Below are 19,365 nucleotides of genomic sequence, written 5' to 3' on the forward strand. Positions count from 1 at the left end.
GCGTGAAAGGAAGTGTTTTGACAGCACCTGCACTGGCATCGCATACACAAACAGAAGCACATCGGGTCGGTGTACGCTACTGGAGTTTTTTCTTTATTTTTATTTTTTCATGTGGTGGTGGGAACGCAAAGGTCTTGTGCAGGGCTACTTGCTTTAAAACATTCTATATATTTAAAAAAAAAAAAAATCCCCCTATATACTCTATATAGTAAGTTTTTTTTTAGCCCAAATAAAACTTAAAATGCTTTTCAAAACACTAATACTAAAACACTTAAACTGTAAGTGATTGAATATCTTCAGTTCCCAGCTGCCTTTGGGCATTATGTTATCACTAGTGTCCATTAGATGGCAGCATGACACACTTACAGAACACAACCTCTTTGCAGATATTTTTAGCTACTGATTTTAGGTATCCAAATGTATTCATAAATTATTCATAAGTATTTATTTCTGTATGTGTTGTATTTATTTCTGTATTTTAGATTTTCAAGTCAATTTAAAAACTGGAATTTGGGTCGCAACACCTATTTAACAAGCAGAGGCAGGATGTGAACCAAAGACTGCACCGCAGTCCCCAAGTGAGCCTCTTTACCACTCAACACAAGAGTCAAGCTCATTTACATGATCGGTTAAACAGCAGATTTAAATAGCAGAAAGACAGGGTTAGGAGCTGAGTCATACAAGATTATAACTGTCCAGCAACCCAGAAATCCAATGATATGTTACATCATTTTAAACAGGGAAATAAAACCATTTAACTCTTGAAAGGAGACAGATTTACAATTCACAGTAAAATCTGAAAATTGGCACCGTGGCACATTCAGCTGTGTGTGGCAATAATAAGAGAATGTTTAGATCTTGTTCCTGTCAAGCTGTAGATCAGAACTGACTCACCCGGATATGAGTCAAGGACCACACATGAATCTTTTCAAAATGCGTTTTATTAAGACAGAATAACTAGCGACAGTAGTTAAAGCGTTAAGCAACGTATTCAAATTTATAAAAGCAGCTAATAATCAATGTAATAAAAACACTCGTTGAAGATGCAACCATGCAAATCAATACAACTTTCAATTAAGGATAGAAGCCCGGAAACAATATGTAATTCATTAAAGTTTCAAAAAGAATATTCATTAAATGATCATCTAAAGCGAATACATAAGCATTGATTCATCAAGTTAGAAAAGCAAGATAGGACAGCACAGCTGAAACTCACTCCTTCAGATCTAGCTGCGCCCTGCAGTGAGTCACTAACACCCTCTCCACACTATCTTATTAGTTCATCAATAGTACTTCAGCATTCAATACAGGAATGATACTTCTACTAGAGCAACAATTCAGTATTCACTCGTGCTAAACTTATAATTCTGATTACACACAAGTTAGTTAATTACACTCCAGGAAAGGCAATCAGGTGGACAATTGCGTTTCAGGATGGAGGTGTTTTGAATGCTATAGCAAGCCTTTGTGTAGTCTGTTATACACTTTAACATTTAAAATGCAGTATTAGTATAGTAGTATTTTAATAATGATCTTTTTAAAAGTAGCTCTGTGGAAACAAGTCAAGCAAGCTGGTATAGTTACTGTGTTTAGGTGTGTTAGTTTAAGCCGAGTTTAAGTATTTCTTTGACTTCAGTAATGAGTTGTGTTAGTTATGCACTTCTGTCCTTGGTGTTCTTCTGAACCATGCTGTGGATATGAAGGAACACGAGGGAAAATGTAATTTAAAAAACAGGTTATTCAATGAGTGTCAAACAAATCTCATACTTTTATAGCCCCTGAGTGCAATTTTTAATCTGTCTATTATTGAATGAATTAAATAGTAAAACAACATGTGAGTGTGAGATATGAGAGTCAAGCTAGATGCATGGCATGGCAACTCCTATATAATAACTGCTTTGCTAAATGTTACTCTATTTCAATGTTTTGGACTGATATCACAATAGATAAACGTTACAACAGGAAGTGTTTGGAAGCGTCTTTCATGTTAGAGATAATTCAAAGCTTTAAAAAAACAAAAATGATGAAATCTGAAACATACCGAGATCAGGTATTTGTTTTTGTTTCCAAATAAGCAAGACAATGACAATAAAAACTAGGTAACATGATGAGCGGATAAGAAGATCAATCCAATTGAAGTTTGCATGCCCTGAAAAAAAAAAAAAAACATGAATCTTGTATAAAAACAAATGTTAGCACTTGATTAAAGGGCTATTTACTACACTATAGTTACAATGCACCAGTCCTCAGGAACTGAGATTGTTTCCGTTGAAGGTGAAGTCTGAGTGTGTCTACAATAGATATTGCAAATGTATCGTTTTCAAACTCACTGTTTTAGAGGGGAGGAAATTACTGGTGCACACCCCTGGTGGTCATTCTTATGATAGCCTCATTTTAAGCTTGCAGTAGAAAAAGGTCAAAGTATACAGATAAATCCATAAATATTCAGAAGGTTAGATATCCCTTTATGGTGCAGATGGAAATGTGTCAGTAATATGCTATTTATTTAAAATTAACAAAATGTGTTTTAATATAGTGTACTGTACATACATCTTTTCAATACATTTTTAGCAGGTGTTTTATCACTTACCTGACTCTGCAGGAGGCTCAATTCCATTATCAATAATGGATACATTAAACTGCACTATGTCCATTCCACCATTGTAAGCAGAGTTACATGTATAATTCCCTTCATCAGCATTATTAAAATGTGATACATGAAGAAATGGTCTGTTTTCACTTGTACTCTGAATTGTTATTCTGTCTTCACAAGTGCTGTTTGCATCAGTCCAATCAAACCTAACAGCAATTTGACACTCAGCTCCAATTGTGTTCCTTATCTTCCATGCTTCAAATATGATTTCACTCCATGTTCGATTAGTGCAGTGCAGAGAAACATCCTTCCCCAACTCAGTGGTTACCAGCTGAATGTCTGTGTAAAAGAAAAGGAAAACCCGTATCAGGCTGTAACTGCTATTCAGTTTCATCACATGCAGGTGCTCAAAATTTGCAATTCATGTATTTTGTGACATACAGGAAAGGAGTTTTCTGTGAGCATAACCAGTTATTTGTGAACTGTTTTGTACTAACAAATTATATTTGTTATATGACTTAATAACTATTTAGTCACCTTGTGTGTGCAATATATGTTGTTTCTCAATAAACATATAGATCCTAAATTCTTTTTTTCACTCTGGTTATGCTACACAATTGTAGAAAACAATACACCTAAAATAAACTTTGTAAATTCATAGACAAATGCTTTTACTAGGTCAAAGTTGAAATTATTTTACTTTCACAAACTTTAAAATTAATAAATACAACTAATTTTATTTGTGAAACTAGCATATTAGTAGCCATCAGATTTACAGTATTGATATGATTGTGATTAGTCTAGAGCAGACCCAGTTCATTGCACTTTAATCAACAGGACCACGACCAAGATTTCAAACATATTTAAAGCCCAATTTTAATCACAGAGCAAAGGGAATGTAAGAATTTTGTTATTAGTAACGCATACATTAAATTGCATTGTTAACCTCAGAACAAGATAAGCTACTTACTGGTTGGAAAACACATAAATCCGGTTTGTAGCCTAGTCACTGCTATAAGTGGAGAAAATGGCAGACTTCGATGTGCTTATGTGGTCTGTGCATCAAGAGGAGGAAGATACCTTGGATGATGATCCTCTCAGAAGAGTGAGAAGAGCCTGCAGTTGTTTTATTTTTAACAATCTGGCGTTCATCTTTCTAGCTCTTCTGTCAGTCTATGATCTCCCTTTTTTACAGTACACACCACATTAACCCAATCAGCTATCTCGTCATATTTTTTCAGACAAAGAACCTTGTATTTGTGAACTGCCCATCTGGCTGATCTTTGTTTGCGTTCTTGAGATTACCGATTATTATCCTGCAATGTAAAAGATAGCCTACAGTCCATTATACTTCAATATGCTTCTGAAGATCTACATATCTGGGGTAGATGCTTCAGTTAAGAAATTAGAAAATACGTGTTTTCTTCCTTTCTGTTGTTGCTGCTCTTAGAGCAGGTGCGGCTCCAGACCCTTCTTTTATTACAATCGAAGTGGATCTGCTTCGTGGAAATTGACCCACTTCAGTTCTCTCCCAAAAGGCAAAATATATCTGCTTTAAATCTCTCTATTTTGCAAATGCTTAAATTGCAGCAATTGTTTGATTTGATGCGGTGTAAGAGAAGCTGCTGACTGCAAAGCTGCAAATTCTCACAGATTCTCAAAATACACACAGAGCCTTAGGGTTAGATTTCATCTCCCTGTGTACTAATATGTTTCACGAAAGATACTGAGAAACAAGTATGTACTTGGGGGATAACTAATGCAGTATATAATAGTTTTTACAGTATGTAACATATTTAAATATTTAATATATGTTTGTTGTTTTTATTTCAGCTGAAGACATTGCAAAACCAATTAGGGGTTTTAATGCTTTAAAATGTTTAACACTGCATGGAAAAGGGTTTTTATGTGTATTCAGAATTATTGAATGGTTATGTTTGAATAAAACAGATGGAATTTTTAGTTGTTTAGCACAAAATACAGACCACATTTACTTTATCTCTACATTTATATACAAATAAAACTGTTTATGTTTTAGAAGTAGTTAACTTACTTTTACCTTATAAATAATGTTGAAAATTGATGCCTAGATCACCTTTTTTATTAGACTCAACATCAAAACATTTTAAATGCAATACAATATATAGAACAAACATTATTTAGAACAAATCTGCAGTATATGCTGTACATTGTGAATCACTTGTATTGGGAAATACAGTTCACAATGAGCTTGAACACTCTAATACAGGGCTACTCAACCCTGGTCATGGAGGGCCGCTGTACCTCCTGGTTTTTGTTCTAACTGTACCCTAAATTACTTAATTGGACCAATTAAGTGCTTATTAGAAGCTTAATTTGTCCAATTAATCAGTTTAGTGTACAGTTTGAACAAAAACCAGGAGGGACAGCGGCCCTCCAGGACCAGGGTTGAGTAGCCCTACTCTAATAGATAATAATTTCGTAAAGAAGCAGACTGAAAAATACTGAACAAAATAACAGCTTGTCTTTTCTATTATGATACAATATAACAAAAATACACAAAAACTGTACATATAAGGCTGCAATTTCCTTACCTTCAGCATAAATTCTCACCAACAACAGTACAGTTAGTATGAATACTCTATTTAGTGACATTTTCACAGATAATATAAAATTAAAATGTCATTATTTTTCTGCTGCTAAGTATGCTATTAATTAATGGTGTATGTGGTCTTTCTAACATGAGAATCTAATTATTCTTGCTAGGCAGGAAGAGGAATGTGGCAGGAAGAGGAAACTAAACAATACTACTTAAGCAATAGGGCCCGTCGACGAAGGCTCTACCTTGTGGTATAACTTGTGTCATTAGAAATTGTGATCTGTCAACTTTGTAACTTCTATGTAAAGTACAAAAGATCCACCAGCAATGAGCCCACTATCAGGCTTCCATCACAATTACCCACCATAAATACAATGACTTGCAAGAGGGACATGCAGCTTTACAAAGTACATGGCAGGAATGACATTTGCAGACTGTAACAAATAAAACGTGGTGTTTACTAATCACTTCAAATATTTATTTATTTATGTTATTATTTATTTCTTAGCAGAAGCAAATATATTGCTAGTTCTCAATTTTGGTTCCTTAGTTGTTTGCACGTTTTTATTTGTGGTTCCTAATTTAATCATTATGATTCCAGCAGTTATAATCACTATTTTTCTTAAAGGTGTAGTATCCGATAGGATTGATTTTTTTAACACATTAAACAGCTTTTCAATACAGTTAGCAGTATAATATATATATATATATATATATATATATATATATATATATATATATATATATATATATATATATATATATATAAGACATTTAAAGCCTGCAAATGACATCCACAACCTCTCTCTTTGGAAAAAAAACTCACCTGTCTATGAAATCCTTTAAACAATTTTTTTCCTATTTTCATATTTTCTTCATTTTCATAGTTTGAAATGTACTTAAGACCTACATTAATTCTCAAATTATATTATTGAGTTATGATAGATATAGAGCAGATCATCACCATTAAAAAAAACTTTCCTTCAATGTATGTGTTTTATAGGTGGAGAACCCAGTCATCATATTTCTTGTAGCCAACATTTAAACCTGCATTAACTGATCAATAATTATATTATTTTATATACAGTTTGGGCAAGAAAAACAGATTCCAGAGTGACCAAAATATTTTTGTGAAACCGGGTCATGTAAGGATTTTAAAGCATTTATATGGATATGTGGGTCCTAGTTCTTCCACAACGTAGAATTCTCACTTACCCATATCGTTATATGTTAAGTGCAACTCCTAATCCACTCACAAATCTGTTTTATAGGGAGCTTATTTTTATTTAATGTGACCATACCATTACTACAGTATTGATCTAGAGTTTCTTGAGACCTGTGCAAGTCTCTCACATGTCTCTAAAAATAATATCTCTTTAGGAGGCCACAATTGCATGAGCTAACAGGAAACCAAAATAATAAAACAACAGTCTCATACCCAAACCCATTCCTAATATAAAGTGTGACCTGTGTGTTCAGGTCTCAGCTGTTACACACGAGACGCTTTGATGTTTAATGCTGCAGCACTTTATTATTATTATTATTATTATTATTATTATTATTATTATTATTATGTGAGCAGAGATAGGTGATCCAGTGTAGGGTGTGAAGCAGAGAGGTAGCATGAGAGCAGCGAGGCTGGGATTGGGAGAATACAAGACGAGCAGCAGAATTATGAATGAGCTGAAGGGGGCACATAGCCAATGCAGGGAAACCAGCAAGGAGGGAGTTCCAGTAGTCCAATCTGGTTGAGTTTGAGGTGATGCTCATGGAAACAAGCCTGTGTTTCTTGTGCCCTGCTCACTTGCGGTGTGTGTAGTTCCTGTTTGCTTTGTTATCAACATTGATGTATTACATGCCAATTATCATTCAAAACACTACATTAAAAAAACAACATTTGCTAATGTTTAGATACTGTGGATACATACACATTCACAATAATAATGAAACTGCACCAATAAACTTTACATATACACACACTTCTGTCTATAATGGACAGTCACATCTTTTAGTAAAAATTTGGGAACAAAGGAGCTGCATTGAACAGGTCCCCACTCTTTGCAGTCGAGGAGCTTGATCAGTCGAGAGGGCATTATTCCATATTTTTTTTCATTTTTCTTTTACATATATACAGTAAGATCAAGTCATTTTGTTATGGGTCCCCGAGTGGCTCACCTGGTAGAAGTGCAGGCACATGGTGCGCAGGGTGAGTCATACAGAGCAGGTCCACGTTCTGGCTGTGTAAAGTAGGCCGGTCTTTGCTGGAGACTCAGAAGAGAGTGTTGCATTGGCACTGGCGCTCGCATGGGTTAGGCAGGCAAAACCGGCAGGGAATGTTTCTCCTCATTGCGCTACAGCAAACCCTGCTGGCCAGGCACCCAGTGAACTCAAAGGCAGACACCTGCAGGGTTGGCCTTTGTCCTCCAGAGGTCGGTAGTTCTCTGACATCCACTCTTGAGTGAAAAAGGAAGTTTGATTGGTCGTGATATCAGAGGACGCCCACTGAACCCTTAGTTTTCCTGAGCCATGTGGGGAATTGCTGCGGTGATGGAAAAAGCGATTGGGCATTCCAAATTGGGAGAAAATCAGGGGGGAAATTATAATATGAGTTTTTGTTACTTCAAGGAGAATATCATTTGTTACTTGTGAATAAAAATCCAAGGTCAAGTTTTTGTTTAACTGCTGTAGTTTAGGTTATTCCATTTCACACACATCTTCTGATCAGCTGTAGATGTAGTTCATCTTTTCCACATAGATTTCATATGGTTCAAATTCTTCACACTCCTAGAAAATAAATACATTTATTTACAGTATGTCCCATATTTATAATATGCATAAATAATTGTAACAGATCATACACCATCAAAAGACATACAGGAAAACTTGTAGTTTTAAAAAACTATTTACATATAGTTAAGTTGACAAAAATCTTGTTTCATTATGCAACATGAAGATATCTGCTTACTATTAGTATCATTTTTTTTTCCACCCACATGTAGCTGAATATCCTTAAAAAGCTTACTTGGCCAATTATGCATAAAAAAAAACAATACAAGAGTAAAAAAGTAGAAATAACAATTAAAACTGATATCCCATTGCCACCCTAATCAATATTCCAGATGTTTTTGGTGCCCAATTGCTGCACATTAATTTGTTTCTAGTCCACTGTGTTTTACCTTAATTATCTGGCATTTATCATGGTTGATGTAATTTTCCTTTTCAGTGCTTAACTATGCTTGCATATGCTTTTACCACATGATATACCAAAGTAAAAACGTTAAAAGATAATCCTTTAAGTAGACAAGTAGGCAAATGTTTTGGTTAATGAATTCATCCAGACTTTTATAAGGATGAACGCATAAGAACATAGTGAGTATGGGTAATATATTAAACTAAATAGTCCTTCTATAAACGTAACTCGTAGCTGTAATGAACCACCCTATTATATTAATACAGGGTTCCTTAATGGGGAAACATGTTCTGTGCTCCTCTCTTGGTATACTGTAGACAGCATGATCTGACCTTCCCAGAACTGCAGTACATGGGCAGATATTGCTTTACTAACATCATCACTTTTCCCCTTTTGCTTCTTTGATTGTGTTTTATAAATGAAGATGTTCCAAAGACAATGCTACAGATGACAAGTTGCTGCTGCTTTCTGGTACCTAATAACTTCAAACAGTCGAACTACAATCAGATAATGTGACCTGCAGCACAGGTACCAGCAAGGAAATCTACAGTCTATAGTATAGTATTGTATTTCGTAAGCACACTCTTTGCTGTCATTTTGTGAGCAAGAGGGCTATTTGGTTCCAAGTGATCTTTGCTGAGAGTGAGGTGACAAAATTGGTTATTCCTCACAAACTTGTGTGGAACGTTGTGGTAGTATTTCCTCAACAACTTAATAAATTGAGGTCTAAATCACCCGGGGTAGATAGTTTACCACCTCCACCAGGGATTGTTGTAACAAAACAAAGCTGTTAATGACCACGTGATTTATACAAAAGCAGTATACATTTACTGAGGATTTATTTTTCTTTAGATAGGCATGCATAGAGACAGGAAGCCTCTTTTATTAAAGATAGGGCTTTAGGAGAGCCAGCATTTTGCTTTCTTCAAGGGCTAGACGCCTGTTTTTTGTATTCCTTCTCTCTATGCTATTCTATAATGAAAGTGCACCAACGGCATGAAACGAAACAAAACCTCTGAACACTCTTTTTCTCACCAGCTCAACACACTGGTCACTACAGGCAATTTTTCCCAGGATAGCTTAATTGTCTGTAACCTAACAAATTTGTCACAAAGTATTTCATTAAAACAAAACACAGCTTAAATAATACCACCTCTGACAAGCATAGTAAATAACAAATATAGCAAGCTGGTGAATGTTAAATGTTTTCAATCAAAATAATTTGGATTTAATTGAATTTAAACAATCCTGCTGATCTCCTATAGTGCTTTGGATTGGTTTTATAATCACTGAAAACTATTCCAGAATGACAAAAAAATGAAAACAACTTGTTTTACCTGAAACTGTGTTGGATATTTTTTGCAAACTGATTGATTCACTTGTTGAACACGACTTTTTGATTTGTCATACTGTCCAAAAAAACACTTGAAGGAAATAATCTGCTGTCCATAGAAGGCAACCATATAAATAGGTCTACTGTTGTGGCTTGTATACTTGGACAAGGTGTACAGAAAAAAATAATAATAAAAAAAAACCTTAATGTAAATCCACTAGGTTTCTTACCTGTTTGTTGGATGATATTGTTGCAGGAATGGCTGACTTACAGCAGCTTCTGTGGGACAATACAAATACATGCTGTAAGCAGTGTGTAGAGGCTATCATGAAATAGACTTGAAAAACTGAGGGACAGAACAAGGATTCAAATCAAAGTCTAATTTCCATTAAAACTTGGCGTCTTTGCACACAGGATGCATTGGTACATAGGTACAAAATCAAACTTGAATCTAATAAATGAATAACCATGAATGTAATTAGCACTGTTTTTTCTAAGAGGAGAAAAACACCAACTGATGTAACACACATCTGAGGAATACATTCAAGAGCTCTTATACTTCAGTCATTTATATTTCAGAAAAAGAGAAGGAGATGTGATACCTTTTATTGGACTAACTAAATAATAATTAATCACAAGCTTTCAAGACCTCAAGGTCTCTTCTTCAGGTGAAAGTAGGAAAGAGGGATTGATGATTACATTCAAAGGTGGCATCAGAATTTTAACAAAAAGAAGCCATTTTGAATCACTACAATTCTAATGTAAGAAAAGAATGCTGTATAATAAACAAAGACAATGTATATAAATACAAATAGATATACTGTACACACACACAATTTATATATATATATATATATATATATATATATATATATATATATATATATATACACACAGTATATAATAGATGGGCTTCAGTGAGTTACAGGAAAATAATTTCATCGAGGGTCTCTGACGTCATAAATTACTCTGCAAAGTTCTGTGTCTGAGATGGGAGTCAATGTTTCCACATCAACAATAAGCCGGTCCCTACACAAAGCTGGCCTGTATGGACGGGTGGCAAGAAAGAAGCCATTACTCAAAAAGCCTCATCTTAAAGCACATATGGAGTTTGCGAAAAAGCATGTAGATGATACTGCAGACAAGTGGAAAAAGGTTTTGTGGTCAGATGAGACAAAAATTGAACTTTTCGGTCTAAATTCCAAGTGTTACGTCTGGCGCAAGCCTAACACTGCACATCACCCAGTCAACACCATCTATCATATTTCAGAAAGAAATTATACTTGATAAAAGCCTGTGTGAAAAAAAACTGAGAAAAACTCATGCTTACCTGAGTACAACTAAAAGTATTCTCTTGAAAAAGAAAGAAGTAATAAGTATAATTATTATAAAAGCCAATATTGCTAAAAGAATGGTAACCAATCCTGAACCTACAAGAAAAAGACAAATAAACTCAATCACTTTAGTGTTATAGGCAAATTTTACACGTGTGTTTATTTCTGTCACTGTATTGCAATCTTTCCCATTACCCTTAGTGTTCCCCTTAGTGTAGGTAACATTTCCCTTTACCAGGGTAACAAGCACTTTCCCTGAACCTGGTTAGCAACTCCCTTTATGAATAGGTAGATATACCTTTAAGAAACCTTTCAATGCTAAAGGAAAAATCAAGTTCCTGAGACGCTTTTCAAGCAAGACTTGTAGTTTGCATTTGAACTTCATTTAAATAAGTTTAAATTATAGCAAACCGTATGAGCCCTCTTCATAAAGCACATCTATATGTGCATGCACTTAAGTGTGTTCTAAAATTTAGACACGGCTAACCAAAATACAATAGAATGTGTTAGACAAGGGTAGGGCTTGTTTAAGTCTTGTTTTAAAAGCTCTTTCAGTAACATTTATGCAGAGCTACAACAAATACGCAGTCTTTTTTCACATTTGAAGCGTTTTTTTAAATTGGTCATAAAGGAAAGTAAAATATATAAATAAAATAAAATATATAAATAAAATAACATATAAAATATTAGCCTTATGCAGTCAATTTCCAATTTTAGAGTGATACAAACATAAAACCGTGCAGCTCCATGTGTGTATAACACATTCTTTTCCAGCACTGAATTTATTTAATACATCCATTCTTTACAGTATCATGCTACAGTGCAGTATTCAAAAATATGTATTTATTATTTTTCTGTCTTCCGTGTATTGACTTGCAGAATCGAGACAATTTGGAGTAAATGTGCCTCCATTTACCAGTCTTTGTTAACTGTGCGTTGTTGGCATTATTTAATATTTTATTAAGGTTAGAGTCTTTATAACTTTATTTTTTTTTATATTTTGTGTTATGAATGCTTTGTTACGCATGTTTTGGCTGAAAAGACGGAAGACGCATTTTTACGCACAGTGCGACTATATTGAAGCACAGGTATTTGTTTATAAATATTTTTTGTTTGTGTTTATTTACTAGATTTTTGTATATGTATTTCCATATACAATATAATATTTATTTTAGCAGCTTATATTTGTGTTGGCGAATTGCTGACAGCATGGTATTTAAAAAAAAAAAAAAAAAAAAAAAAGAAACTTACTTATGTAAAGGGTCCTAAAAATAACCCGCAATGTAAAATATGCTGATTTTCCTTTTTACATTTCCATTCAACACTGCTTTTACATTTCACTCTGGCATTTCAGCAGTGTCAAGCAAACTGAACGTTATCCTTTACACCACTGGCTAATTAACCAGTGCAGCTGCAATCGATTAGATTTAAGTGCACCTGTATAGACAAGAACATAGCTAAACACTGCCTCTCTTACATTTAAACGCATTTAGCTAAAAGGGTATATAAATCATTTTTTGAATACTGGTTTAAGTTTCGTTGAAAGCCATTTTAGCCAGATTCGCTGAATTCCAATTTGCATGAGTGTAACTCTTAACCACCACTGAAGTTAAACACCACGCCTTTTATGTATACGCACCTATATGTTGAACTACTCTAGAGTTGTACACTATTTAAAGCAGTTAAGCACACAGCTTTATTTTGGGTAAGTTTGCATGAGGCAAAATCCCTTTGCGCGGGGGAATTTTTAATGCTACTTGGTTCATAATGTTTAACAGATACTGTACACTGCCAAAATCAGTTCTTCTGGAACATGGTATGACTGTACATACAGGACTTGCTTCTATAAATAACATTTAAGAATATTTTTATATTTTATAAACTTACATATTGCTCTACATTTATTATTATTATTTAATTTGGTGTTTTTAATCGACTTAAACAAAACTTTCAGAGCCTACACAAAGCACCAGCACTGGGGGACTCTGGTGGGTCAATACATTTTTAGCAGGTGTTTTATCACTTACCTGACTCTGCAGGAGGCTCAGTTCCATTATCAATAATGGATACATTAAACTGCACTGTGTCCATTCCACCATTGTAAGCCGACTCACATGTATAATTCCCTTCATCAGCATTATTAAAATGTGATACATGAAGAAATGGTCTGTTTTCACTTGTACTCTGAATTGTTATTCTGTCTTCACAAGTGCTGTTTGTATCAGTCTGATCAAACCTAACAGCAATTTGACACTCAGCTCCATTTGTCTTCCTTATCTTCCATGTTTCAAATATGATTTCACTCCATGTTCGATTAGTGCAGTGCAGAGAAACATCCTTCCCCAACTCAGTGGTTACCAGCTGAATGTCTGTGTAAAAGAAAAGGAAACCCCATATCAGGCTATAATTGCTATTCAGCAGCTGTATCACATGCAGGTGCTCATGAATTTGCAAAAAATGTTTTTTTAGCTTGACACAGTAAAATACTTTAAAGCATTACCAGTTATTTATAGTGTTATATAAGTGTTATGTAAACTATCAAATGATATTTCATATTGTCACCTGTTGTGTAAAATACAGTATGTTTTTTTGTACTACCCCGAGTACATTTCCTAATAAACAGGGTTTTTTTCACAGTGGTTATGCAATATAAACATGGTGGATCCAGGTGGGGAGGTGGGGGCTCCGAAAAGTAGATGAAAACGCAAATTCTATTTTCACAGACGGAGACTTGACAATAATATTTTATAATCCAAAATCAGGAATCAGAAAGGTACACTTTCAGTTGAGTTAGGCTTCAATTTACAGGCTAACCGTTCTCCTTAGCCAGGGCATCGATTGCGAGAGGCACAGCAAAAAGTCCCAGTAACTCCAGTCTGAGTCACTAATTTAAACACTGAATTCCCAAAGCCAATTATGAACACAACTACCACCGTGTTGTAACGATCCCGCGTCTCTGGCAATTCTCTCCAAGTAAAAGATACAGCTCTTTAGACGTGATCTGGCAATCTTTTATGCCTCTCCAGAACTGGCCTCCCACGCTCATTATCCAGGCTTAACAACATAAATTGTATCATTTTTATGATACAATTCTAGTGTTAATGACTGTGTTTCTTTGGCTTAGAAATAACACACAAAATAATCATTTTCTCAAGAAAGTTAACTCTTTACATAAAAAAAAAACATAAAACCAAGTGTATTTTAATATACCTGAAAACCCTCAATTGTCAGTAATAAATGGAAAACAGAACTGTATGTTAATGTAACAATATAAGCAATTTTATGCAACAATTGTCAACTTTTCAAATACTATATAACACGTTAAGGAACTTGTATTACTTACGTCCTTTAATGTAATTTTGTAACCACAGCATTAGCTGTAATTGTTAGTACACACTGTTTTTTGTCACTAATATATATATATATATATATATATATATATATATATATATATATATATATATATATATATATATATATATATTATATCACAATTATTAGATAGATAGATAGATAGATAGATAGATAGATAGATAGATAGATAGATAGATAGATAGATAGATAGAGATAGGGGTGGAAAGTAACGTACAAGATACTTGTACTTTTACTCAAGTACGATTGTTTAGAAAATAATATACTTTTTACTCCCATACATTTCCTAGAAGCACCTCGTTACTCGTTCTTTCAGCACACTGACGCTTGTGCTGGCCAGGATTCTGATTGGGTAAAGCAGAGCCGCATGCGCAGTGTCTGCTTGCTTTGATGAGGACATGTTGATGCCCAACCAAAGACCATTTAGATGTTTTAAATAACCAATCAACAAACACAACGTTTAGCTGCGGAGGAAGCATTAGTAATTTAGAAGAGCAACAGGAATCTACAAGCAGTTTCAAAACATATAAATATTTTATCCTAGAATTGTTTCATTAATGGATAAAGGTTGTGACTAAAATTTATTTACTGATTTGGGATTTAAATTAAGCAATGATACTGAAGGAGCAGGTTTAATCGTGTGGCAATGCCCGCTTCGTGCAGTTACACGCCCATGCCGAAGCCGAGTAGGCTCGTGAGGGCTCAAATGCTATTAGAATATGGATACTTTAAAGAAAATTTAAAAATTACGTTTTTTTAATAAGAAATGCGGTTTCCTCAAAAAAACATCTGTGGTCTGTTCTGGCTCTTTGGTTTAATCCAAGCGGTGAACCCTGTAGGCTACTTCCAGTTGTGGCGTAAATAACAAATTAACACAGTACCATGTTTAATTAAAATATTCTACTTATATGCAGCTGTTCGTACCCAGTTTTGTGAAGTGTTTGTTATCGATAACTTTTTTAAAATAGGATTTGAGTGCATGTTTGTACAGCCAGCTAAATTTCAGTATGTTATTGATAGGGCGCTGCATTTTACGCGAACTGTTTTTTTCAATTGTAATTCAACTGCTATCCCCTAGATGTCCCTGCAGCCACTCCCGTTATAGTAATCAAATTCACAGTTAAGAAATCAACACATTACGCATTGACTAATTAGAAAGATAAAAGCTAATTATGATGAGTATAAATGGTAATTGAATAAATTGATGCGTTAAAAGAAAAATCGAGAGACCTAAACATGGAGTCATAGGTATCACAATCAAAAAGCATTTCATTGACTGAACGCACACAACAATATCCACTTGGTGTTCTGTACGATGGCTATAATTTATATTGCACAACATGCAATTTATCTTTGGACCACACTCGAAAGTCAACAATAGACCGACATTTATCATCAGAAAAACACAGAAAACGAAAGGCTGAGATTGACAGCTATGAGATGGCGTCCTCCAGGACAAAATGTAAGGGGAACGAAAATTATGAACGCTGACGAGATGTTATTTTCGATTTGACAGAGGCATTGTTTGTGCTAATATTCCCCTGAAAAAATGGATAATCCCAAATGACATGCATTTCTGAACAAACATGTAATAAATGCGGGAGCAATTCCTACAGCAGGTCAACTGAGAAGGGAATATCTACACCAAATTGCTGAGTTGCATGCACAAGATGAAAATTGTACAACTGGTAAAGATGTCTGACGGTGTATCTGTAGGTACTGAACGAGGTATGACACAGGCCAGGTTTTTGGGATGGAACCGCATAACAGTCTCGCGTTTTGATTGGTCCATGTCTGTCACATGAATATGTCGTCACACGAGTGGAAAAGCGTGCAGGCATTTTTAACATTGTGATCAGATAGAGAGAGTGATCTGCTTTCCACAACCTTACCATTAAAATATAATGTGGTATTACACTGTACTGATATAACAAACTATGAGGAATTACTTTATATAAATTATCATGTTATGCACGAATGTAAGAATTGGCTTTCTGTGGTGGTGTACTTTTTTCTTTCAAGTAGCATATATCTATAATCGTTTTTGCGATATATTTTAATATAAAACATATACGCTATTGCAGTTTTGTTACAGGATACATTAGTTTATCTCTAATGTAATCACAGTTTTACATATAGACTGCCCCTGTTTTCATTTACGTCGCAAATTCTGGGCCGCTTTACTTTTCAGATAATGTCCCAAATTCTGGGCCGCTTTGGTTTTTAGATAACGTCCCAAATTCTGGGCCGCTTTGATTTTTAGATAACATCCCAAATTCTGGGCCGCTTTGGTTTTTAGATAACGTCCCAAATTCTGGGCCGCTTTGATAACATCCCAATTTCTGGGCTGCTCTGGTTTTCAGATAACGTTCCGAATTCTGCATTTTCGAATTCAGGCCAGTTTTTGAGATATTCTGCTTAGCTGACAGCCGAGTTTCTAAGTCATGTATGCACAGTTTACCATAAACTGGACCGTTAATTCATTTAAGAGTACATGAATCAAAGTTAATGTATTTTTTACTCTCCTCAGAAAACATTTAGGAACATGGTATACCAAAAAAAAAAAAAGAAGGTCATCTCATTTGATGTCCATCAATATATAGTGAGGCATAGGGGTTTATCAGAACTTCTGGGTTTAAGAGACCAGTGCCCTTCAACAACTTCAAATAAATCCTATTGTATTGTATGAGTCAGCATTTCCCTTATCTATTCCTGATCATTTATACTGTAGGTCAGGGGTTTTCAACCTTTTTTTGAAACTGTAGCCCTTCTATCTGGAGGTTTCAGCTCGAGTACCCCTTTACAATTTTCGCTCAACTGAATGGTACCTCAGTTACAATAAAATGGAGAATAATCTGATGACCCCCCCCCCCCCCCCCACACACGTTTATTTAATAAATCTGGGTGACAAACTGCTGGTTTAGGACAAAACAACAAATCATTCCAAAAACACTTGAATCAGTTAGGCACTACTAGTCTGACACTACAGGCCTTTAAATTGCAGTACCAATTTGCAAGTTGCTATGTGGTTGTGTTCCTCAAATTTGTAGTGCAAAGTGATATCTTAAAGAATAGAGTATATAGTGCTTTTTTTCGCCTCCCCTCGCTTTTGGTGCAAAACTGTGCTCCGATACACTCAGGCTGATACTGTGATCACAAAACACTTGGAATGGACTTAAATTGGTGCTTCTGTACTCTTTTTAGATGCACAACAATCTTAGCTAAAGAAAATGGGTTCCTTCGAGTTCGTAAGACCCACGACCGCCATTAGCTGAGCCTTACCCCGATGGTGTTTTTATAATGGGATTTGCCATAGGGAAGGGGGTGGTCTCTTATCGTACCCGTATCTCCACGACCCCTGGGCCAACAAACTCAGAAGGACATTCTTTGCGTGCACAAGTCTTAGCTAAAGAAAGACATCAGCCACGGGTTCAAACGCCACCCCACCACCAGATGGTGGCCGTTGCCCCAAAGGGGTTTTATAATGGGATTTCCCATAGACATTTTTCAGGGTGCTGTATCTCGGGTTCCGGGGGTCCCCAAGACTTGAAAATCGGTATGGAGGTCCACCTCGGGGCCCCTGTCGATCCCTCCAAGTGACGTGTCCCCAGCTAGAAAGGACATCAGTTTAGACTTTTTTTGCCAACCTGGAGCTCAAAAGCTATTGGAAATACAACCTTGACATGCCATCATGCTGAAAATGTGAAAATTTGTTGAAAATGTAGCATTTGAAAACGGGTTGCTCCCTGTGAAAGAGGGCCCCCAGACATGACCCTAGGAAGTTCAACCCGGTTTCTAGGCCCCGGGGTCATGGAGATATGACCCCGAAAAGGGTAGTTTTTGGACATTTTTGACAGGGCGTATCTCGGGTTCTGTGGGGGTTAGGAACTTGATTTTTTTTTTTGCGTTGGGGCCCCATGGGGCCCCGCACAAGGAGTCACCATTTTCATGGTTCAAATGCCAGGACGGCTTGGCAAAGTGAATTTTTTCGTCATGACATGAGTTTTTGGGTGAACCACCACACCTTTTTAGGGGGTGGTTTGGGGTGCTCCCCCGAGTCTATATCACTTTGAATGGTGGTTCTACGTGCTCGGGTTCGAGAGATATGTCTGAAAATGTGTTTTATAACACTGCCATAGACATGAATGGGGCTGAATACCCGAAAATATATTTTGCAAAGAATTGCTACGGTGGGTGTATGCGTGCAGGGGTTGCATGGTGGTGTGTGCGTGCAGGGGTTGCATGGTGGTGTGTGCGTGCAGGGGTTGCATGGTGGGTGTATGCATGCAGGGGTTGCATGGTGGGTGTATGCGTGCAGGGGTTGCATGGTGGTGTGTGCGTGCCAGGGTTGCATGGTGGTACACGTGTGTGGAGGGGAATTGGAGTTCAGGTTTTGCGCACAAGAGGGGCGGGGAAAAGACTGGGAAGGGTAGGGTAAAAGAAAAATTACTACAATCATTTATTTTCACTTTCGACTCCCAGTCTCCTTTCCCTCACTTTATGATTTTATTTTGTGATTATTTAATTATTGTCAAAATAAACGGCCTTCATCTACTCACAGTTGCAGTCTCATTTCTGTCCAAAAAGAACCTGAAACACTACAATATATTGATGGACGTTACATAAGAAAACGAGATGTCCTTTTTTCGGAATACCACGTTCCTTCCCCAAAATGTGTTTTAATATTAGCCTTTAATAAAGGAAAACGACTGCTTAAATTAATTTTCATGTATCTATTTCAGTGCAATGTAGTTTCTTCATGTAATAAGAAATACGTTTTTTAACATTTACATTTTTGTTTTTTTCATTAAAAAAAAAAAAAAAGATTTCTGGGGAGAGTAAAAAATACATGAACTTTGATTAATGTACTAAGGGTTACTCTCAAATGAATTCACGATCCAGTTTATGGTAAACTGTGCATGCATGACTTAGAAACTCGGCTGTCAGCTGATTCCCCAAAACTGG

General features: G+C 35.8%; 1 protein-coding gene across 4 annotated transcripts; it reads right to left on the reverse strand.

Moving 5' to 3' along the window:
- Positions 1 to 941: 941 nt before the first annotated feature.
- On the reverse strand, positions 942 to 14,669 carry LOC117407083 (cell surface glycoprotein CD200 receptor 1-A-like). Of its 4 annotated transcripts, XR_009329406.1 has the most exons (7): positions 14,618 to 14,669; positions 13,056 to 13,397; positions 11,025 to 11,124; positions 9,925 to 9,973; positions 7,347 to 7,955; positions 2,591 to 2,932; positions 942 to 2,149 (listed from the first exon to the last, which is right to left on the reverse strand). XR_009329406.1 is itself a non-coding variant. In XM_059029129.1 (6 exons), the coding sequence occupies exons 3-6, from the start codon at positions 7,384 to 7,386 to the stop codon at positions 1,649 to 1,651; spliced, it is 531 nt and encodes a 176-aa protein (XP_058885112.1). In that variant the 5' UTR covers positions 7,387 to 7,955; positions 9,925 to 9,973; positions 13,056 to 14,193; the 3' UTR covers positions 942 to 1,648. The 4 variants fall into 4 exon arrangements, 3 of the variants coding, with proteins under 3 accessions (XP_058885112.1, XP_058885111.1, XP_033867592.2); XM_059029129.1 differs by lacking the exons at positions 11,025 to 11,124; positions 14,618 to 14,669 and having other exon boundaries at positions 942 to 1,689; positions 2,042 to 2,149; positions 13,056 to 14,193; XM_059029128.1 differs by lacking the exons at positions 7,347 to 7,955; positions 9,925 to 9,973; positions 11,025 to 11,124; positions 13,056 to 13,397; positions 14,618 to 14,669 and adding an exon at positions 5,167 to 5,862 and having other exon boundaries at positions 942 to 1,689; positions 2,042 to 2,149.
- Positions 14,670 to 19,365: the final 4,696 nt, after the last annotated feature.

Source organism: Acipenser ruthenus, chromosome 8 (genome assembly GCF_902713425.1).
Source record: "Acipenser ruthenus chromosome 8, fAciRut3.2 maternal haplotype, whole genome shotgun sequence".
Classification (NCBI taxonomy): domain Eukaryota; kingdom Metazoa; phylum Chordata; class Actinopteri; order Acipenseriformes; family Acipenseridae; genus Acipenser; species Acipenser ruthenus.